General features: G+C 44.5%; 1 protein-coding gene across 1 annotated transcript in view; it reads right to left on the bottom strand.

Annotated features, from left to right (window-relative positions):
• Window positions 1–1407: 1407 nt before the first annotated feature.
• The window catches only part of igf2r (insulin-like growth factor 2 receptor), a 71761-nt gene continuing 48437 nt past the window's right edge, over window positions 1408–24731 (bottom strand). Inside the window, exons 42-51 of the mRNA XM_080453585.1 lie at window positions 19885–20119; window positions 12416–12552; window positions 11967–12084; window positions 10653–10799; window positions 10190–10374; window positions 9528–9714; window positions 7566–7715; window positions 6322–6391; window positions 5717–6046; window positions 1408–5429 (exon numbers count right to left, since the gene is read on the bottom strand). Coding sequence (XP_080309711.1) covers window positions 5286–5429; window positions 5717–6046; window positions 6322–6391; window positions 7566–7715; window positions 9528–9714; window positions 10190–10374; window positions 10653–10799; window positions 11967–12084; window positions 12416–12552; window positions 19885–20119 — 1703 coding nt within the window. The 3' untranslated portion in view covers window positions 1408–5285. The remainder of the gene's footprint in view (window positions 5430–5716; window positions 6047–6321; window positions 6392–7565; window positions 7716–9527; window positions 9715–10189; window positions 10375–10652; window positions 10800–11966; window positions 12085–12415; window positions 12553–19884; window positions 20120–24731) is intronic.

Below are 24731 nucleotides of genomic sequence, written 5' to 3'. Positions count from 1 at the left end.
CAATGGAGGTCATGCCCAGGCTAGCTGCTGAAAGATGAAGGTGAAAAAAATAATCTGCTCCTCCGACAACAATAGATACATTGGCTGCCCCATTCACACCTTTTACCAAGCTACAAAAGCTGCCGACTCGTGCATATCAATGGTCCATTGTGTGACTCAGACCTGTTAAGTACTGTAGTCTGTAGGTAGGCATAGGCTACTGCCAGAAGTCCTGAAGCAGACCAAAAGAGAATGGATAATGTTCCTGGATTCATGAATTCAATTACAGAGGTGACGTGACTTACGACTAGCTGTTGAGTCTGTCAGTGTGTGTGTGTGTGTGTGTGTGTGTGTGTGTGTGTGTTCACTTGCTACAAGTGACAAAGTCACAAGTTGACACGGAACCAGTAGATTATCAACACAGTATTATGGTGCTAGTAAAGGCTGGGAGTGTGTGTTGTTACTGTTGTTTTATAGTCGTTTAATTAATCAATTAAAACATTTGGCCCAGTCAAAATTGTACTCCAGCCTACGTGGCTGTATTCAGATATGATATTAATTTTAACAGACACGCCCCTTTTCTATACAAACCCATTGTAACTTTTAAAGGTAGGGTAAGTGATATTTTTGGGTAAAACAAAAAGTATTTTGTTAAAAGGTTAAAGCACTATATTGTGATAGTAATCATTGCTATAGAGTGTTTGTTCAGTAACAGGAGTCTCCCCGTCTCTCCAGCTCTTTAATAAACAGAAAATGCATTTTCTGGTAGGTGTCAAAATCTCAGCCAATCAGGAGAAAGTACCCATTTTTAAGCTTCATTTTTATAGTGTTCCAGTTCCAATTTTGCCTGCTCATTTCTTAGTGTCATCACTTCCAATTTCACTTGTTTAATCTATATCCTGATTGAGTTCTCTATCCTGATTGGATCAAATTGGAAATGAAACTGAAACTGCAGTAAAATGCATTTTCTTTTTTATAAAGGGCTGGAGAGACATGGAGACTCTTTATATGGACAGGACACTCTATAGTAACGAGCACTATCAGAACATAGACCCATTTTGCAATTATTTGAATAATTGCAAATCACTTACCCTACCTTTAACTCCATTTTAACCATGTTAGATTCATTGAAAACACCCATCCTTGGTTCTGGTGACTGATATTGTCCTTCTAATGCGTGAGGAGACTGTTTCTTCAATTACCTTTTTCATTTATTGTTATTATTTTTTCATTATTCTTTTTATTTATTCCCCCCCCCCCAAAAAAAAATGTAATTGAAAAAGCAAAAAAAAAACAATTCTGCTATTTCTTTTCCATTTTTGAAAAATCTTGGAAGTGTGAGAAACTGATTTAGAATTCAATGTAGAATCAGCCTCAAATAACAGCGATTACTCGTTATGTTTACCGGTGAACGACAACCTAGACAACTGCTGATCTCTTATTTATTCAAATAATGCAATATTTTGTACATCAACATTTTCTTTAAATAGGAAAACAGGCAAAAAAGCAGTAAAACAGAGAACATAACTTACAACAAATAAAATAAGTATTAAACGACAACAAGTAAAACATGATCGCTTCCCAAGAGTACCCAATTCGCAGAGAAGCTCTGATGCTCTTATTTTCACACTGCTTTACAACAACGGGCCAGGCCTAATCTCTCCTTGTCTGAAGTCTGTTAACCTAGATCAGTGGTTCTTAAACTTCTTAAATTTCAAGAGTTATGGGGGGTGTACAAATTACAGACCTGTAAGGGTCCATTTGGAACCCCCTTCAAGGATCCCTGAGGGTCCCTGAACCCCACTTTGAGAACCACTGCCATAGATATTCAGTGAGGAAGGCTGATGACAAGTAAAGCCTGATTTATACTTAATCGCTTATGTCTTGCGTGGAAACTAGCAGATCTACTAGTCTCATGTAGCCAGACGATCAGAGCTGTCCATCTACAGATACGTCTGGGGAAATCTAAATTCAATGAATGGGCTTGGACAGAGAAAATCAGTGCTAACCAACCTACTCCCACTGAATACCAATCCTGAGACCAATATGAAGAACCAATATAAAGTCTTTATATTGGCTCTTTGATGCCGTTTTTTTAATCTCGAAATTCTTTCCACCCAATTTTAACTGATTCGTTGAATTTGGATTCAAAAGGAAATGTTTTGCACATCCATGTACTGTATGTCGCTGCTGCAGGACCAAAAAAAAATCAAAATATATAAGAATAAATTAAGTCTGCACAGGCAGCTGCTGCTCTAAACAATCTTAAATGATTGATCAATAAAGATTATTCGGAGCAGCAGCTGCCTGTGTGTGGACTTTTATTCTTATACAGTATATCATTGAATTTAGATCACCAGGTCGATCAGTAGGCTATCTCCGATCGTATGGCTACATGAGACTACAGAACTACAAGCTCACAATGTTTCGCGCTTGTAGAACGGCTATGTTCGGGCGAGACATCTGTGCTCAACCAAGTATAAATCAGGCTTTATAAGGAAGAGGCCATTCTAGATCAAAGGCAACATAGCCCAGCTGAAATCGATCAGCCTCTGATGCACGAACAAGAAAGAGCACTGGAAAACCTTGGCATGAATGGTAATGTACATACAGTACCAGGTGCTTTGGTACTTGACACAGCAGAGATAGACATTACACATTAACAAGCAAAGGAGAGGCCATTCACACACCAAGCATGATGACTGCTCTCTGTTATCCACTCATCTGAGAGGCAGCAGTGCTCGCTCCCCAGCACCCTCGTATACAGTAGATGATGAATCTACATCTTCATTCTCAAAATGTCCCAAAATGTAAGATCATTCAATTGTTGTGCCAGTAAAGGGCCTTATTTATTAAGTTTACATGGCCTGGGACATCTTTCTTTGGACTGACATTTGCTTCCATCATGACATTGTACCACTTGAAGATCTCGCCTTGACATTCAATTGGAAAGTTCTCTCGTTTTCAACAACTCAACTCTTAAGAGAGGATTCCGTCTGTCTGCTTGGAAGGATGCATTATGGGGGTGAACAGAGAGGTATACTGTAGAATCAGATGTCTTGCTCAAGAGATACAAACAACTGACATTCACATTCAAAATCAGTACGTCATCTGATCCGAGATTCATTATAGAATATATGAACAAGGCTTCCATCCATTAACACACACCTGACTCTTTCACCTCGCACAAGAAATAAATCCGAAATATACCTCATAATGATCCCAGCGGATCCCTTTTCATTTTGTGATCCGATACACATAGAAATTCAGGATGAATCTATAAGTTTATATTTATGGTAAATGGATGGCAAGTGATATACGTTTTCATAATTATGGCACAACTCAAAACGTTTTCAACCTGACCAGCCAGTTCCTAATCGTGAAACAAATGCATTTTTTTTGGGAGGAGGATCGATCTCCAGGATACAAAAGCTCTCATCTTGTTTTAACAAATCTTGTGTACAAAGCTTTATTTAGAAATACCCTGAATAGAGAAAACTTTTTTTTTTGTGTTTCTTTTTTTTTTATTGAATACCTATGGCTGTGCCTGATTTAAATCAATAATTCATTTTCAATGACATCGCATATGATTTAAGATTTCTTCAGCGCAGGCTGCTATAAGCGGTATGAGTTCAACTCAGAGAGCGGTGACATTGCACAAAAGTGGTTAAAGATGTGCTAATATCCATCAAGTGCCTGGGTCATGGTTCTATAAATCTGTCTCACAACAACTCCAAGCTGCTGAGGATTATCCCTGAATCCTGTGAAATCACATCACAGAATCTGCCTTCTTTACCTCCTCATTTTGTACCATAGACATTCACAAAAGCATTACGCTCAATGGAATAAATAAGTAGCCAGCATTTGTGTGCTATTTCTGTGCAAGAATGTCAAAAGAACATTACAGTATATAAAAATTAATCTATTCATTTCACCAGAAAGGCAACTAATACTCATATAGGGATGATTTATACTGCGTAGGCTTGATGACACTGCAAATACACCTAGAACTAAATTATTGGAAGATTGGAGTCAGCTTCACTTCAGTTCAGAAGCAGTAATGTAAAGAATCAAATGACATGTCTACAGAACATACCTCTGCTGAGATGTAAAACCGATCGACAGTTTGTCAAAACTGATTGAATGTATGTGTGAAAGTGACTTGGATGCATTCCAGATATATTCATGGCACAACAGCTGTCATTTACATCTGTTCAACTATGACATGCATTTGGCAACAAAAAAAAAAAAGTTTCAACAGTACAAAAAAAGACCTTGGATTGCCTGACATGGCCTAAAGTCAGGCAGAACACTGAAGCATAAAGCTATGTTGCAAAACTAAGCTTGCAGATGGAGCATGTGGGGGAGTGTGAATGGAAAACCAACATGACGACTTCACACATCTGTGGTGGTTCTGTTGTATAAATATGGCTTTGCTGTGATTGGGTAGGGGAGGGGTACTCAAAAAAACTAAACAACCAAACAACTTTGTGTGTCCAAATAATATGAATGATAACAACTTAGAAGCTCTGTTCTGATTGACTACCCATTCATACTTAAGGCCATCTTGAGTCCGCTCATTGCACTATTACCAGAACAGAGATGCACATGGCCAGTCAGCTCAAACAATTAAATAAGAATAACAAATACAAAAATACGTACATAAGCAATTCATCCAGCGAGGACAGGAACCAACATAAAAAGTCCATTGAATAGAACACCATCTGTGTACATCATCACCAATGCTCAAAGGCGAGCCAAAAGAAATAATCAATCCTTCTGTTAAAGTGATTTGTTCAAAATAAAACAAAACAAAAACTATGTTTGTAATCAGGAAGGCAACGCACTTTCTTTTCGGGGGTGGAGTGGGGCGGTGGGAGAGAAAGATCGTAGCATCTGTAAACAGCACTAAAGACCACCTGTGTCCTCATTCCCTTTAGAAACCTCAGAAGCTAACACCTCGGGCTGCCGGCGTCCGCGGGATAAGCTTTCTAAACGTTCGTATCGATAAGTAGATCGACAAACCATGCGCTAACGTCGACTGTTGTGCATTTTACAGAGTTTTGGTGAGTCTGTCTTGGTGGACCTTTGGAGGTATCAGTGGCGGCGACCGAAGGTGTAGTCCAACAAAATAAAGTCCAGAAAAAAGAGGAGGGAGGGGTCGTTTCCACGTTCGTCAAGTAGTCGCGGCGGGGGTTTGTTTTTTCTTTTTCTCACCATTGCCGTTGCTGCTGTGGAGACATTCACCAGAGATAGCAGGGAATAAGTTCTGACTGGACGGTGAAGGAGAGAAGGAGGAAGTGGTGTCACACCCTGAGGAGGTCCTCGTCACTGTCGTCCTCATCTGGCTTCTGGTTGGCTGCCGTGTTGCTGGCGGTTGGCCATAACTTGCTTTTCCTCTTCCTGTCAGAGTCGTCCAGGAGGCCAACGAGGTCTTCATCACTCTCCTCCTACAACAGAGCACAGCGACAAACACCAGTGGTAAGGGCTGTCATCATTACAAATTTAAGGTGACGATTAATTGTCACTCAAATAATTGCGATTAACGATTTGACATTGAACATTGGAACATATGAATACAAATAAAAATTCAGCAGAAATCATTTCTTCAAATGCATGCAAAATACACCAGCAGTTTGTCTTCTCCGCACTGCTGTAGGAACCAAACAATCAACCCTGAAATACGTCACAACATTCTCCGACTCTGAGTCATGTCTGATTCGGACCCGAGACCCACCTGCAGGAACGCGCTACGGAGCGCTGAGGAGCGGGCAAAGGAGGAGGCAGGGCCCCCTCCGGTGGTGCTTTTGGGAGGTGCGGATGAGGACTTGACCACACGCACCCCAGGCACACTCAGCACCTCATCTTCACTGTCATCGTCCTCCTGGTCGGCCAGAGAGAAGGAGCGCAGGCCATCCGCATTCACCGGCTTGGTGGTGATGTGGCCATTGCCATGGTGACTCTTGCCGCGGCGGGAAGAGCTGGAGCCGGAGGAGGTGGGAGGAGCCTCTAGCTCCTCCATCAGCCACTCCATCTCCTCTTCGCCTCCCTCCTCATCTATGTTGACCTGGGGAAGTAATACAAGAAGTGTCTGGTTGTTGATGGGTAGCATTCTTTAGCTGAAGCCACACAGTTGCAACTCAAGAGTCAAAGCCCTTCAAAACAACACATTTAAGCAATTCTGACCCAGAGAGAGCCCACACACACACACACACACACACACACACACACACACACACACACACACACACACAGCTTTTATATGAGATCAAAGCAAAATGTTAGAGACAAAAGATTTTTTTTAAATTCAGTTGTTCATTCACCGACACATACAGTACGTACCTTGGAGTATTTATAGGAAACCTGGCTGCCTCGCCTGCAGCAGCCAGACACTTTCTGAATCACCAGTTCCCTGCAAAACGAAAAGATATTGACAGACACCATCCTCTCTATGAAGTTGAGTGTCAAACAGAAAAGCAGTATCCATTTGACTGTATATTGCTGCGTTCACACCAGCAGCGACAAAGCAACAGGCTACATGTAACTTTCAATGGAAGCCAGCTGCATGAAGCTACAAACTGATGTTTGACACTTGACGCTGCGTGATGGATGTGACGAGCTACAAAGAGCTGGCTTCAACTTTTTTCAGCACTCCAATGACGCAGTGAAGTGTCAATCAATCATATGTCTTTGTTTCACCATTTCCACTCCCCTTCTCTCTCCAATTCCTGCTGTTCTGTATGGAAGTAAACCCCATTTTTGCTGTTAACCAGTTCCCTATGATTTTTAACCCTACCCTTTTCATTTACATATCATAGTGTGGCTTGAGCAACACTTCAATGGCTAAGCGGCTGCAATGCAGCTGGCCACGCTTGGTCGTATTGTAGCCTTTGTTACTTCTTATGTGAATATGGGTAAAGTAATATGGGAAAGGCCTGTCTCCCATTGACAAGGCAGAGGCAAACCACCAGGCCACTCAAGTTTACAGTAGATACATACATTACATACAGCTGGTTCTTGTAACTCAGACTCTGAATGACTCAACAGACTCAATATTCAGAATGAAAAGGAATAAAGCAATAAGGATGAATGAACAGCTAAAAGGTATAATAATGGGATGAGGATACAGAGGAATTTGAAATGGAATGGAGTGTTTTGGCCCCTGGCTGGCGCAGGGGTAAAGTTCCTGCCCACCACCGCTTGGCTGGGCGTTCCAACAAACACAATTGGTTGTTTGTGGAAGGGATCTTTGTCATTGCACAAATACAGTTTGGTCAAGGGCATCTGTCAACAGGGGTGTTGAACTTGGAGCTTTTCGCGTTTCGGCGTCAAGCCTTCATCTGACGCCTTCATGATACAACGCTGATGAAGGCTTGACGCCGAAACGCGTACGTTGTGCTGTCTGCTCTGCAGCATACCATGCCAATTTATATATTTAAATAAAAGTGCCTTAAAGGACTGTTCCGTGAGTGCTGGTATTCTCTTAAAGAGATTTTCAAGTAACTTTTCCCGACCGTGCACCCGGTAAGAATGCTCAGTGAGATTGAAATGAGTTGGAGTCGTGTTGATATAAAGATGATTCTCACCTCCTCTCTCTCTTATGCAGGAGCAGCACCAGGAGACAGAGGGTCAGGACAACCAATAGGAGGACCAGCACCGCCCCAACAGCCTGACTCCGCTCAGACAGACCATCCCCCTCCCCTCCGTCGTCCAACGTCTGTCTGTCCACCACAGTGCTGTAGGACAGATGGGAGATGGGAAATTTATAATTATAATGCACATACTGTATGTATATGTGGATGTTTTTCTTACTTGCTCATACTCAATGCATTCTTCTGATACAGTGTCATTGTGTGCGTCACAACAGTCTTTGTGTGTACAATATGCTGCAATTTTGTGTGCATTTAGAAATGTATGTGCATCTCCCTCTGTCTGCATTTCTTTGTACCAAAATGAGATTGTTATCCTTTAAAAATGCAATCAATGTTCTTGATAGCACACATTCTCTCACGGATTGATTGATTGATTGAATACTTTATTAACACGATTGCTAACAGTCCAGGTAGTACTGTCAAAGGTTATGCTAAAAGCATAACACAAAAAGCCCCAGGGGGCTTGTTTCCATTGTTGTCCATTGCACTTCATCAGTATGGGACACCTTGGGACACCTTGGTATGGGACACCTTGGTAAAGGCCCCCTTTTATTCACTCTTTATGTTAATAATATTGCACTCCCCTCTCCGCACTGGGATGTCCATTATTATGCAGACGACACAATTTTATACAGTATTGCCCCAACGCTGGAAGTGGCCACTGCAAATTTGCAGACTGCCTTCAATAGGTTTCAATGGGCTCTAATTAACCTTAAGCTTGTTTTAAACTCCAACAAAACAAAATGCATGGTATTTACTAGGTCTCCAAATATAAATCCCTTTACTGGTATTTACACTCTTAAAGGCGAACAAATTGAGCTGGTCACATCTTATAAATACCTCGGCATTTGGCTAGATGCCAAACTCTCATTTAAGGTTCATGTGGAGAACCTAATCAAAAAATTAAGAGGTCAAATTGGCTTCCTTTACAGAAACAGGTCCTGTTTTTCTTTTACCAGCAGAAAGACTATTGTTCAATCTGTAATAATGTCTGTATTTGATTATGGGGGATATACACTGTATATGCATGCTTCACTCTCCACACTGAAGCCTCTGGATGCAGTCTACCACAGTGCTTTGCGTTTTATTACTGGTGATGATTATCTCACCCATCACTGTATTTTATATGATAAAGTGGGTTGGCCATCTCTCGCAGTTCGTAGAGAGCAACATTGTATGTTATTTATTTATAAGGCCTTGTGTGGTAAACTTCCTTTATACCTAACCTCGCTTTTGGAACCAAAGGTTACTGGTCACTCAACACGTTCACAAACACACATTAGATATACCAGTCCACGTAAAAGCAGAGAACATGGAAAAACTGCATTCATGTATTATGCTCCACACAAATGGAACAAACTTCAGGACTCTCTGAAACTGGTGCGATTGGTCTCAATAGAGACATTCAGGGTGCTTCTTGAGGACACACTACATAGTGACTGTACCTGTTTCATGTAACACTGTTTATTTGCATCTGATTTTTAAATCTTTGTGTTGTTATCCATGTCCTCACTGTATTGTCTGATTCACCGCCTTTTGCGATTATTTTAATGTTTTATGCTTCTGCTTTTCTTTTTTGCTTTATTGTCAAAGTTGTGACATTGTAATGTGATTCAAATGTTTGTTATCAGGACGTCCTTGAAAAAGAGAGCTTGCTCTCAATGGGTTTCCCTGAATAAATAAAGGAAAGAAAGAAAAGGAAAAGAAAAGTATAGGAGGTCACTTTCATCTTTGCGAGTCTGGATCCTCTAAATGTCAGAGAAATTGAGCCATTCATTTCCATGTACTTTTCTTTTCCAAAACTTATCTGTGTGTGTGTGTGTGTGTGTGTGTGTGTGTGTGTGTGTGTGTGTGTGTGTGTGTGTGTGTGTGTCTGCCACTACGGTCTCTACTCACGTCAGACCACACACGGCGTTGGTGTGCCAGATGAAAAGGTACTGGCATCCGTCCGTCTCCAACATGAACTCCGGGATGCCCATCCCCACCGCTGGGTTGCAGTGGAACATGATGGTGGACGACACTGTCTTTGTCTTCTCACGGCCGCACACCGACTCGGAGGGCACTGTTACATCCAGGTTGCCTCCTGGCAGAGGGTTCAAAGCAGGCTGTCACTCAATAGCAGGCCAGTTTGTTGCTGAAACTCCTTTTGTTTGTATTTTGCTTGAAGTAGCTGGCTCAGTAGTAGGCATTAGGAATACATTAATGTGTAGTAAATTGCCATACAGGTAGTACTTGGCTTTCCTAGGGGAGTGTATACCTCCACTTGTACTTGATGTAACTAAATTCAATGTCAGTATTAGTTGACTGGCCCAAGTATAGCACAGGGGTCTATACTTGGTTCCCTCCTTTTTCGCCTATCTAATCTCTACAAACTCATATTATTAGTTTTCATTTTGATTGACTATTTAGCCATGTATTGTTTAGCATTGGTGTTGGAGATCTTGGAGATCTGCCATTTCTGGTGCCCTACACTGGCGGGCATCTATGTATAAACCAGGCTTAAGTATGTACAATCTTTGTCAGACTTTACAGGAACACAGTAATGTGTAATAAATTACCTTTGATGAAGTACTTGGTCCTGTTGGAGGATCCGATCTTGCGGTTCCAGGGGGCATTGAGCTTGACCTGGCAGATATTGGCTCCCAGACAGCTGGACAGAGAGCTGTTGGTGATGCCTGACAACTGGATGTGATAGATGTATCTGTCCCCGTTTGGACGGATGTCTCCGGATGCCTGGTGGTGGCTGAGGGGGACGGAGGGGAGACAACAGAAATGAAAAGACAGCAAAAGAAGGGGACAGATGCTATGGGGGACGGAGATTAAGCACTTTTCAAATATACATCTACACGCTCAAGCGCTGCATCATGAGGCGTCGTGAGCTTGTAGATCTGCTATTTTTGACCCATTTTAGAAATGTTCACTTCAATTGACATGCCCAAATAGGGACACCAGTGTGAAAGTGGTTAACTGAGTGTTAATTTAACCCCAAAAGTGCCAAAATGGACAGTACGGGTCAATTACCTGAAGTAAAGTGCACCCAGGCTGATAGTGACCCCAGTATCTGGGACCCGGATCGTTCCATTGACCATCTCCACCTCGCGCTGTTTGACGGCGCATGCTGCACGAGTTTCCCAACCAATCACAAACTCACACGTTGCCTTGTTCACACTGACACACACACACAGAAAAAAAGATAGATTAATTGATACCTTTAACATTATGTGTTCATGTGAGTATACTGTATAAATGCAGGTATGCTTGAGTTCTCACTCTGTATGTGTACATCACAGCACAGTGTGTGTATTACGTGCATGTGTGCGTTTGGGTCTCTCTCTCAATACAACTTTCAAGGGGACGCAAAGATGATCTTTCAAGGAACTGCAACTGAGGCTAGTCACCAGAGAAAAACTTTAACTTTTTAAGACAAACACAACGTTCTGCTAGTTAGGCATCCCACTGCACTCCATAAGTGCAGAGTAAATGAATGTGTGTGTTGTTTAGATTATGGAGAGCCTGTTTTACATGAGGGTTAACTGAATGAAAAACAGGACAATGCCCAGCATCTTTCCATCGCACGTGAATCCATTTGGCATGAACTTGAGCAGCTGAGTTACTAATTACTACTTTGTACTTAACTGTACTTTACTGTCATTTCTCAGATCGCTGATGTTGTACATCAGCTTATCAGCTGGAATTTCCTTTTCATGATACACAGCTGCATCTTACTCAAATACCTGTAAAGTCCCCTCTGCCAATGTGTCATCTATTGGGAGTTTCTGTTGTGCTCTAGTTCAACTCTCTGAACCCTAGGGTACATTAAACGAGTACACAAATATTTCTCATGGGAAAATGAACCCTGTGTGTGTGTGCGTTTGCTTGCTGGTACTGTACATGTAGATTATAAAATCCATGTGGAGTTGTTTGCAAGCCTTAATGCTAAACGAACAGAAAAGAAAAAAAAATCTATCCTACAAAAAAATATAAATAATTGTTACTAAGATCCAAAGGATGCCAATGAGGTCAACAATTATTCTGCCACTTTCACACAATCCTGATGATATGACCGAATCCTAGGGGCCCTATCTTGAGGCCTTACCCCTTATGCCTAAACTTGTTTGGCAATTTTACCATTTTGAAAAACGTGTTGATGTAGATCGGCTATTTTTATGTGCGGCACACAAGATAAGTCCCCAACCTTAAATCAGCACTCACATTGTTGTTACACACAACTTTACAGATTGAATCAGTCCAATGACACATAATAGCATTTTTTTAATGGTTATAAACATTTAAAAACAAAGAAATTCAGTCTACTTTTACTCAGAGGCTGCTTACCTGATTAGCATGGGGTGTCCCACAGTAGACCCACAGGTGAGCTGGATCACAGTCTTAGCATTCAGGCCGTTGTCACAGACAGAATCTCCCATAGCGTAGCTCACCAGGATCTTACCATCTGAAGACACAATTTATCATAATATGATAAATTGATCTGATTAGAAATATGATATATTTCACTGACATCAACCACTTGAACCCTAGCATCCCTATTCTAGGGTTAACATTTGCTGAAAATCTACAAGCTCACAATACAATGCATCGCGATGTGTTGTGAGCTTGTAGATCGGCTATGATGTCTGTCATTTGATTTTGCAGGAGAGTTGGCGAATTAAGTTGGAAATTAACTGTAATTTTTTAAGAATTTATTATTTATTTTCCCCAAAACATTTAATCCAGGATTGCGCTAGTAGGAATAAGGTCTCCACCAATTGAAATCTCTGACCCACCAGTGGAGCTTATTTTCTGGGTGTAAACACGCCCCAGGTTCTGGGTCTTGCCCGCTGCTGTGCGCCGGCACACGGTGGCGTCCTTTGGACAGCCTATCAGTCCACCGTGGATCCCCTGACATAGGTTGATGTAGTAACTACACACACAGGACAAAAGACAAGACAAGAGAGACAGGTGACTGAAAGTGTAAAGGTCGACCATTGCCTACATAAATACAAATTTTCAATATATGAAACCAGGGGTGCTGGCATGAAAAATGACACAGGGGGACCTTAACTCTTACCCTGCCAGAGTTTTTTCAAAAAGTCTGTAGCCTCTGCCAGGGTTTTGACCGATTTTGGTACCTTTTCGCATAGCCACAGAATATTTTTCTCCAGTATGATTGATCCCAGATAATTTCTAATCACAGATGAGATTCAGGTGTGGTTTCACAAATGTCAACGAGGTCAATTTGACCTTGTTGTCATGTGTTGTTTGATGTTTGAAAATAGCTCAAAACCAGTAGTTTCAAACCAAAAAACATTGTGAATTGTTTGTCCGTTTCAATTTTAACATTGAAGTGGATGGAGCAGCAAATCTTTGGGAATTGTTATCTCCTTATTCGTTTGGAATATCTAAAAGGTGTCAATCTTAAATAATTAGAGAATCTTTTTAGAAAAAAAATTTTTTTGAAAAAAGTTTTTTTTTTTTTTTTTTTCAAAGACGTTTTTAAACGTCTTTGGCAGGCAATAGCTGAAGGCCCAAAGACGTTTATAAACGTCTTTGGCAGTTATAGAGTTAATGTGGGCGTGGCCAGACAGTGACGTCAGGAAGTCTGCTGTCAGATTAGACATCTCCAGACTAGTGTACAAAATAATGTAACCCAGAGCCATTGATGTAACCAAATGGACTCCTCCTCTGTGTTTAATTAACTACAATAAGCATTGTAAACAGCTCTCTGGATAAAGACCACATTGTAAATGTAAAAGTAATTGTCTGTCTTTCTATTTAACCCTTTAAGACCTGAGGCGATTCTTTAAAAAAATCGAGAGTTATGCATATAACTAAGGTTCTACGAATTCCGGATGACCGCCAGAGGCAGTGTTTTCAACACCTGGATATCCATCACGCGCTCGCGTATGGGTCGAATATTAATACCAACAAAGTCACTCGTGACCTGTGTGCACGCACGCCACCTATATAGGTGCGGGGCACACAGCGTTCATCCTCCTGAAATCTTTTCGTCGAGAATGAGATTCCGAGTGACAGTCAACTCTGGCGGTCATCCGGAATTCGTAGAACCTTAGTTATATGCATAACTCTCGTTCTACTTCATTCCTACTGACCGCCAGAGGCAGTGTTTTCAACACCTGGATGACTAATACCAACATAGTCACGAGGAATCTGCGCTTACCGATGTCGGTTTGCAGATAGAATAAACAGACAACACCACAGCCGTCGCCACAGGATGCGAGACGGCCAGGTTGACTATATAGAGGAGCGGGCAAAAGCCCATGAAAGATGAAGCCCATTCGGCTGCATCTCCTGGCCTGCTCCAAGCCTGTATCACTGAGGGAGAGGCTCTGGCAACACCCGCGGTCAAGAAAGGCCTTGGGGGAACCTAGAGGCCCCCTGAAGACGTACATTTGCCTGAACGTCGCAATGAAAGTCTCCATTAAGCCAAGGCACAGCTGTGCCCTTCCTCACAGACAAATACAACCAAACTCCAGCCATCACAGCTATGTCCTGCCACAGAGCCCGGACGGGACACAATAGGCAGGTACTAGAATGCAGTTGCTCCACCTCTGGTTGAGGAGCAAACTAACAAATCAATAGGCTAGCTGACGTGAAATGCAGAAAGCCTCTGAGGACGTAAGGAGGGGTCGGCCATATGGTAAACCAGACCCATCGGAATCCCACTTTAACAGTCTCTGGCAATGGCCAGGGCATGAAGCCCATCTACTCACTTTTGCAGATGGAGCAGTGAGGACAAAGAGTACTAGCAGATAGTCATCTGAGAGCAGCCCGATGTACCGGCTGGGGACAAAGCTTCCAATACCACAGGCAAGCATCATGAAGGCACCCATGCAACCTGTGGGGGCCACACGCGGAGAGCATCTCAATGGTAGAGAGGCTGAACCCTCTATCTAACATCATCCGCAGATATCTAGGGCAGCATAAGCACAGAGCAACGCTCCAACCTATGCAGTGGCCCTTGTCCCGACTAGAGCACAGTCTACACTCGCTGGCGTGCAACGCCCTGGTGTACGATGCACAAAAATCCAGTAATTTTTGGACAATAGTTTTGAATTTCAGTGGTCAATGACGCAGCCGAAGGTTAGGAGTGAGGATGCCCCATGCACCTCCCCCCCTAACTGTGACAGGAGATCTTGTCTCTGTGGAGAGGCCAAGGCACTTCATTGAGAAGCTGCAGTAGGCCAAAGCATCTTGCCCTAACGGACTGGTCTGTCCCGGAAGGGAGACCTACAGTCAAGAACGCGTTATGCCCTCAAGGCTAACGGTACTACCGCTCTGCCATACCTATGCACGTGATCCGAACTGCTATCGGATCCAAGAGGCTTCCAGTGGGAAACAAGTCCGCAGCCTGGACTGTACACCCAACAAGCGCATTGCTATGAAATTTGCAAGATGAGGCAAGGTCCACGAAAGGAGCTTCAAAGCCTCCTGCAGAGACTGACTGGGTCAAGCGCCCCAGAAGGCAGACTGTTGACATATTGTGTTATTGAACACGGCATAAACATCCTGAGGGCCAGGTGCACTGCACGCAGGTCCAGTGCATTAGCGACACTGGCTGGAGACCCTCCTCATTCTGTTGCAGTCTTGGGGTTCGAGGCCCAAGCCACAAATATATATGCACATTTGTACATGCGTGAAATTTGTCCGCTGTATTTATTTACCCATCCTAGAACTACTAGGAGCAGTGAGCAGCCATTCCCCGGCGCTCATGGGGCAATTAGGGGCTCAGACAGGGACACACATCGACCCACTTCTGGCCTGGCGTCGAACCCGGGACACCCAGAGGCTCTGGCTCACTACCAAAGTAGATAGTGCCATTTCTCTAATCATGCAAGCAAACGCCTAGAGTGACAGGCGCTGTATAGGCGCTGGATAGGCGCTGGATAGGCGCTGTGTCTGCGCATCAACACTCGCATGCCGGAGGGCCAGGGCGAGGTAGTCAAGGGAATGTCCAATACGTCACATTCCAGCCGCTGTGGCATGGCTCTAGTTAGCAGATCAGAGACTAACACTGTGGCCATGAGCAACGGTCATCCAGCTCGACAGCTTCATCTAGTGACACCACCAGAGAAGCAATGCTCACAGTTTACCGTTTAGGCGTTTAGCAGGCGCTCTTAATCCGGATCGACTTACAGTAAGGTAATGTAAGTAAAGTAAGCAATGTTGGCATCAACCACCAGCCTTAGGTCTAGCCATATTGGGCTGTACTCCCCATGGCTGACAAGTCCTTGGTAAGAGGTTCTGGAACTGGCCCACATGCCAAATCTCATGATGTACGGCACCAAGGGTGTACAATGACGATAGTTGTTGGACGCATCCATCTAGGGCTAGGCCAAGCCGTTATATGGCCAGCTGGGCTATGTACTCTCAACGCTTTCGTCCAGCGACAAGCAGTAGCGGAGTGGGACACACTTACTATGCTGAAGCTATGTTGCGGTGGTCCGCACGTGGTTCCTCAAAGCGGCAGAATGGGATACATTCTCAACGCTGACCCCTTTTTCCTTTCGTCCAGCGACAAGCAATAGCCGAGTGGGACACACTTACTATGCTGAAGCTACGTTACGGTGGGCCGCACGTGGTTCCTTTCCTTTTCCTCTGGCCAGCGACCAGCAGCAGCGGAGCGAGACACACTCCCAATGCCAGCGGTATATTCCAGTGGGCGCACGCCGCAGTGGCGTGGTACCTCCAAAAGCGGCAGAGCGAGACACACTCTCAACGCTAATACTTTCCACTCCTTTCGTCCAGCGACAAGCAGTAGCGGAGCGAGACACACTCCTAATGCTTACGCTATAAGGGCGGTGCGCCCGCCATGGTTTCTCAAAGCGGCAGAGCGAGATGCACTCTCAATGCTAATCCTTTTCCCTTCTTTCGTCCATTGACAAGCAGTAGTGGAGCTACCAGCAGCAGCGGAGCGAGACACACTCCCAATGCTAGCGGTATATTCCAGTGGGCGCACGCCGCAGTGGCGTGGTCCCTCAAAAGCGGCAGAGCGAGATGCACTCTCAACGCTATATTGCTGATCCTTTTCCCTTCTTTCGTCCAGTGACAAGCAGTAGTGGAGCGACCAGCAGCAGCGGAGCGAGACACACTCCCAATGCTAGGGGTATATTCCATTGGGGGGCACACCGCAGTGGTGCTTACAAATGCAAAATAACAGCATGCAGCTGGTATAACATGACTGTCAGTCATTATTTCTTGTTTCCTTTTTCCCCGTCCAGCCTCATCATGATTTGTGTGCATGGAGATCTCATCTTAACAAGCTCAGCGCTTAATGAGTTTTCCAATTTAGTAGACCGTGTACTGTGAATTTGTACTTCCATGTACTGCTTTCAATTCAGTGGCCAAGAGTTCGTTATCATGACAATTCCTCTAGCTGAGAAAGCGTCCCGAGGGCTCAATGCTAGCATCCCTGTGGGAGGCAAATCCGCCTCAACCAGGCCAACCCAGTCGACCTTTCTGCCAGCAGTATGCCGCTGCAATTAGCCAAACATTCACAGCCATAGCCTGTGTCAGGCACCATAGTCAGGACATGACTGGCGCAAGTAATGGACCTTCCCTTCTGGGACCAGAGGGGACCAGCAATTGTTGCAATAATCCATGGGTAACAGCAACAGAGTGAGACACTCAATACTACTGATGACGTAGCCGTAGCGAAAGCTTTCTTTTGTTTTTCGAGAATCATTCAGGCTACAGTGTCAAGGACACAGTATGATAGTCAAGAAGTGGCAAAGCGAAACACACTTCAATCGTCATATATAATTATTTAAGAATATTGCACTACCAAGCACATAGTATTATCTGGATATCAGCAGAGCGACATACTCTCAAGCTACGATATCAGTATTCACAGTATACTGCATATGTTGAATAGCAGTAGTGAGTACCGGGTACACACAGTATTAGTGGGTAACAGCAGTAGAGTGAGATACACTTAGTGCTATTGATAACGTAGCCATAGCAAAAGAGCGAGAATCGTTCAAGCTACAGCGTCAAGTACATATGTACTTGTTAATGTATTCCGTTGTCTTAGACCCCGGGAAGAATAGCTGCTGGTTTCCCTTTTACCGCAGCTAATGGGGATCCATTGCCAATAAACAAAGCTTATTGATTATCAGTACCCAGAGTACCATGTTACTAATATGTAACTTCGTCGTGGCAAGGAGCGAGAACCACTCAAGCCACTGTGTCAAGTCATGTGTCAAGTACCCACAGTATGATAAAAGTGATGGCAAAGCAAGACCCACTTGAACCATACCAGTATTATAATTTCATTTTACTACCAAGCACCAAGCAGTATAACCTGAATAGCAGCAGCGAGTCACACTCAAGCTATGATACACACTCAAACTGTGAGGTTAAGCACACACAGTGGCAGTATTGGCATATATGCTGCTTCCGCTGTCATTGATCAGCGAGACCTCTTTTATCCCATTAAGACCTGGAACTGTGTCTTTTTTTTTTTTTTTTTTTTATGAAAAATTATTTTACACTTTGGGCTATTCAAAAATAGCAGATCTACAAGCTCATAGCGCGACACCAAGTACATGTAGTAACAGGTACACAGTATATCGTCCAATAACGACAGAGTGAAGCACACTATGGATGTCCTTTATTAGCTGCAGCTAAATTATATTTGGACTGGTTAAATTGGGTTTGAACCAGGGACCTACAGACTTGCAGGTAGACAGTGTACTGACTGAGCCATTGGATAGCAATCAAGCTAACAAGCGCCATATGTCTGCGTCAGAGTGAGAACCACTTCCAGCAAAAACCTTCACAGAAGCGCTCATACAGTGGTGTAAAGTAACTAAGTACATGTACTCAGTACTGTACTTAAGTACAATTTCGAGGTATTTATACTTTAATGGAGCCCAGTTCTCTGCCACTGCGCTCATTAACGCTTTGGTCGTCTCCTCGAGGCGAAAGAACACCTTCTATGAGACACATTAACGGCGCACTGCAGTGACATTTTCGGTCATTTTATTTTGAAGGTTCAGTCTGAAACGTCGGCTCAACCGACTCTAAACCAATCAGAAGGTCCCATCCCTTCAAGCTATGGGACGTTGGATCTCAATCACTTCAGCCGTGCGCAACACGGCTAGTGTTTGTTTACAAGTGAGAGAGAGACGTGAAGCACGTCGGATATGCTCAAAGCGGCAGAATGGGATACATTCTCAACGCTGAATACTTTCCCCTCTTACTTTATTTGTCTGTAAACAGCACAATACATGCACTCACCGTCGCCAATGTACAGCTATGGCTCCATAGTTCAACACAACGGTGGTGCGGGGAAAGCTCACGGTGTTATTGTCGTTAGCTCCAATGCTAGCAAGCAGCCGCTAACGTCTCCATTCACCGTCCCATGCTTTTTTCTTTTTCTTTTTTTTTTTCCTCCTTCCTTCCTTGTTCCTTTCCGAGAGCCCCTATGAACGGGGTAACGTAATTCCATGGTAGCAGGCTACGCAGTCTCTGGAGGACGGTAAACCGTAGCTCCAACCTGTTGGTTACGAAACTTCACGCGTAGCTGCAAGTAATCGACCTACGCTCTGGAGGCGAAAAGATGAAAGAGGATGAACGCTGTGTGCCCCGCACCTATATAGGTGGCGTGCGTGCACACAGGTCACGAGTGACTTTGTTGGTATTAATATTCGACCCATACGCGAGCGCGTGATGGATATCCAGGTGTTGAAAACACTGCCTCTGGCGGTCAGTAGGAATGAAGTAGAACTAAATCCTAACAGTTTTTTGAGAAAAAAATCTAAAAAATAAAAATTCACGATTTTTCAAAAATAGCAGATCTACAAGCTCATAGCGCGGCACTCGGTGCCGCGCTATGAGCTTGTATATCTGCTATTTTTGAATAGCCAAAGGCATCTAAAGTGACACAGAAGCGTTCCAGGTATCAATGGGTTAAGGGAAATTGCTATTACAGATATCTAATCTTCAATGCACAATATTGACACATTTAGATATTCTGTCTGTTTGATTGATTGATTTGGATTTTATTGACATTTGACCCAAAAAGCATACACATGACCATGTATTTGTACATTTTGACAGATGTGATGAGCGCGCCACTGTATGAAAAGAATTGTGACCCTTACGGGTCCATTTGGTTACATTTGTACACTCTCAGAGTTATGAGGGTCCTTGAAATTAAAAAGTTTGATAACCACTATTCTACATAATGTACCTACACTATTTATTTGTGGAACATAGCAGTCAAACTTACGCGTCACCCTGGTAGCTAAACTTCCAGGGTTCAGTGAGGGAGGACAGTGTGCGGAGGTCATAGGTCTGGTGCTGGCTGACCAGCTTGCACTCCATCTTCCTGGGGGGACACACGACGTTGGTGCGCCACTGGAAGCTGGCCGAACAGCCGCCCGTCTCCGACAGCAGGCGGGGGGAGCCGTGCCCCGACTGCTGGTCACACACGAACAAGATGGATGAATGACGCTTGCTGGACACTGGGGGAGAGGAGGGGGGAGAGAGGCATTAGAAGAGAGAAAGGAATATAAAAAACACAACATGTTTCCTTAAACTCTGTACTGAAACCGCTTTCTTCTTCAGAGCAGAGCGGCTGCACGATGCAGTATATTGCCTATTGTTACATATTGCAATATTATATCATATTTATTCTTTAGTAAAATAATTATTAATTTGGCAATGTTTGAATAATTTCATTTAAGTTTTATGAAGTTTAGTATTATTATTTATAATTATGTATTATTAGGGTTAGGGTTATATCATCATTATTATTACTAAGTGTTACGGAGACGCCCCCTATACGGGCATCTCCTATATGAAACGGCTATGCTCTAGGGTCGTCCTTATATGGCGAACGTACGTAGGATGTTTCCTACCGGCTATATATGGCTGAGCTACGCCCGATAGATCCAGATCAGAGATATTTCAGTTCAGTGACTAATAGTATAACTAACTAATAAGTATAACTAACTAACAAGAGTGAGGGCCTTACACACCATTCACTCTACCACATCTGATCCATCTTCGGGCCTAGTCACTAGGGCACCCAGGAGAGGTACCGTTCTAATTGACGGCACTCAGGGCAACCTGCTACCAGCAATCCACATATACGAACTATCGTAGTTCTCCCCAACACTGGTCCTTCGAACCGGATTGAAGCAGAACCCTCTAGCTCATTACCCTCCCCAGACGATATTATGTCGCACCAGACGTCCCAAATGGGAACCAACGGTCATGCTGACCACTTTGAGGACGACATGCTGGCCATGGTCCAGGACCGCCTAGATAGGCTAGAACGGAAGTTAGATACCGGTAACCAGAAATCAGATGCCCTAGAACGAAAGCTAGATGCCCTGATTCACGCTATCTCCCCCGTCATACCCATGCTCCACGAGATGAACTCTCAGGAGGCCCACCAGGCCACGACCTGGAATAACCTTGATGATTCCCATCAGGCACAGTACGCTTCAACCCCGAGGAAGACGACGTATGGAACTCGCCCTCTGAACGAAGACAGCGACTACCAGAGGCAGGAACCGGAATACCACGGTCCGCCAAACCACGGTCCGCCAAACCACGGTCCGCCAAACTACACCCAACATCCAAACCCCGGATACATAGACGGGATACTGCAACAACTAGCCACGACTAGTCAACAACTGGTTAAGACCCAAGTGCAAGCCTCACTCCCCCAGAGAACTATGGATATCTTCCATGGTGACCCCCTGAGGTTCACAGGCTGGCTAAAAGACTTCGCCAGGACTATTGCAGACGTAACCGATAACGACGACATGAAGCTAACCTATCTGCAACAGTTCACCTCCGGAAAGGCACACGATATCGTGGTAGCCTGTAGGAACAACACCGACAGTGACATAGGGTATAGGACCGCTATGAGCGGGTTAAAAAAGGAATTCGGCTCCGCAAATGTGATGTCTAAAGCAGTAAAGGACGCAACTAGGAAACAACCCTACGTGAAGGAAGGAGATCACAAGGCCCTACGTGACTTCTCATCCTTCATAAACCAGTGTCGCAGTAACCTGAAGGCCGACCCAGCGTACCAAACCATAGACATGTACGACACCCTAGGACTATTCGTCACAAGACTACCAGAGTCTGTACTCAGCGAATGGAGAAGGGAGGCGTACCATTTCAAACTGAAAAACGGTGCAGACGCCGAACTCGACCAGCTCGCAGACTTCGTAAGGGACACAGTCGAAATAAGGAGCACCTATAACTATACGCCTGGTGATACAAGTACTAGACAAGGAGGAAACTCAGTCGATAACAGGAATAAATACAACGGTAACAAATCATACGAACCCAGGTACAAGCAATCCAGAGACCGCCCCAGCTATAAGCCGAGGACGAGTCAAATACTGTATAACGCCCAAACAAACCCTAACACCAAAGGGTCCCGAATCGAGTCCCCAATAGGAGAACCCAAGGAAGGATGTCTCTTCTGTAACCAAAACCATCCTATCAACTACTGCAGGAAACTCGAGTCCCTCCCGACAGAGGAGAAGAAGAAATGGCATCGTATGCAGATGCTTCAAGCGTACCCGCATCCACCAAGGGTCAGACTGTACACTGACAACTAAATGTCAACTATGTCAAGGACAACACCTCGATAACCTCCACGACCTCAACACTCCTCCAGTAGCGGTAACCAGCCCCGATGTAACTAATCATCAAGCTGAGGTAGTGTACTACATAGACTACCCACGAAGTAACCAAGTACTGGTTAAGCTCGCCGAAGTTATTCTGAGGAACGGGGATAAGACCCATAGGACATACGCAATCCTAGACGATGGGTCCGAACGTACCCTCCTACTGCATAGCGCAGCCCAGCAACTAGACCTACGAGGAATAACCTCTAGTCGATCCCTCGGAACCGTCAACAACTCACAAATCTTCCAGGGACATATTGTATCCTTCTCCGTAGCTTCGGTCATGAAACCCCACAAGGCATTCGATATAGAAAACGTCTTCACGTCAAAGGCATTCAGACTTAACAGTCGCACCTACCCAATCGAAACAATACAGAGGAAATATGAGTACCTGAGAGACCTACCACTATCGATGATAAAGAATGTAGAGCCCGAATTACTCATAGGATCGGACTACCACCAATTGCTAGTACCCGAGGGTAAGGAAATGCGAGTAGAGGAGGACCGACAGCCATACATACGAGGCTTGGCTGGGTCCTACAAGGGTCCCAATTCAGCCCCCTAAAGGAAAGCTGTCGTCAACCACCACAATGTCTAACCGTATCCCTAACTACACCCAACGAGAGGAGTACATATGATCCGGTAGAACTATATCGTCTCGCAACGAAGATATGGGAGTTAGAAGCCCTACCATTCCGAAGTGAGAAGCTCGCTATAAGATCAACAGAAGATGGTGAAGCAATCCGCATACTTGATGAGGGAACAACTAGGGTGATGGTAGACGGGGTCAACCGGTATGCCACCCCACTACCATGGAGAGAAGATCTCCCCCGGCTCCGCGCCCCTACGAACGTAGTGATGGGCCTACTCCGCAGTACCGAAAGACGACTGACTAAAGAACCAGAGCACGCGGAAACCTACCGAAAGGAGATAAAGAGACTACTAGGAGCAGGCTATATTACCGCCATGACAACCGAAGAAGCGAATAAGAGTACCCACTCATGGTACATACCCCATCACCTAACAGTCCACAATTCGAAACCTAGGATAGTCTTCAACTGCTCCTTTACTCACGATAACCAGAATCTGAATGAACACCTCCTTCCAGGACCCGCCTTAGGAGCTAGCTTGCTGGGAGTCCTACTCCGATTCAGAGAGTACCCCATAGCCACAAGTAGCGACATCAAAGGTATGTTCCATCAGGTAAGACTGGTACAGGAAGACAAACCATTCTTCAGATTCCTGTGGCGCGATATGAAACTAGACGAGAACCCAACAATATACCAATGGGAGGTACTACCGTTCGGTACAACCTCGAGTCCTTGCTGTGCTATCTATGCGGTACAGGAACACGTCAAGAGACATGTCGTGGACGCAGAGGATGATATTAGGAAATCCGTAGAACAATGCTTTTACGTAGACAACTGGCTACAAAGCTTCCCAACCATAGAACAGGCTAAGAAGACAATTATTCGACTACACGGTCTGCTTCTTGAGGGAGGATTCGAACTTCGACAATGGGCCAGTAATAAACCACAGACCATAAGACACTTCGAGAAGGAGTCTCTATCTAAGAGTAGTGAACTATGGTTTAAAGAAGACATAGCAGATCCTCAAGAACTCACTCTCGGACTCGTATGGCATTGTAAGTCTGATACGTTGCGATATAAGCACCGCCCACGGGAGAGCGTGATTCCCACTATGAGGAACATCTACCGACAGCTTGCACGACAATACGACCCCCTCGGATACCTCATCCCATACACGACACGAGCAAAACTTATAGTACAGGGTCTGTGGGACAAACACAGAGACTGGGACGAATCGAACCTCCCAGACGAACTGATACGAGCCTGGAAATCTTGGGAAGAGGAACTCCCCAACCTGGAGCAGATAATTCTACCAAGATGCTATCTAGGCTCAGGAGAATCTAGTAAGTACAGCATCCACGTGTTCTGTGATGCATCCGAGCGAGCGTACGGGTCAGTAGCATACCTGCATGCTGAGGACGAAAGAGGACAGATCTATACGACCTTCCTAGCTGCGAGATCGAAGGTAGCACCGAAGAAGAAACTCTCGATACCAAGGCTAGAGCTCTGCGGCGCTCTATCAGGAGCACGGTTGGCCGCTACCTTAAGAAAGGAGCTCACCATAACAGTAGGCAAGAAGGACATATACTAGTGAACCGTTGGAGTCAAGGACCGCCTTTCCTAAAAGGATCGACCTCTCAGTGGCCTAAACAACCCCTTATAGGCCTACCGCGAGAAGAGGACGAGCTGCTGAAGACATTCCCCTTCTGCGGAAGAATTGAAGAACACCAACCCAGACTAACAGACCTGAGTAAATTCACCACATATGAAGACCTGCTAGAGGCTACAGCGAAGCTAGAACACACGGCAGCCGCAGATCAGCCAGGTCACGA

Source organism: Gymnoscopelus braueri, assembly GCF_963280865.1.
Source record: "Gymnoscopelus braueri genome assembly, chromosome: 16".
NCBI lineage: Eukaryota > Metazoa > Chordata > Actinopteri > Myctophiformes > Myctophidae > Gymnoscopelus > Gymnoscopelus braueri.
The sequence above is the reverse complement of the archived record's forward strand: the minus strand, read 5'-3'. Positions and strand labels throughout refer to the sequence as shown.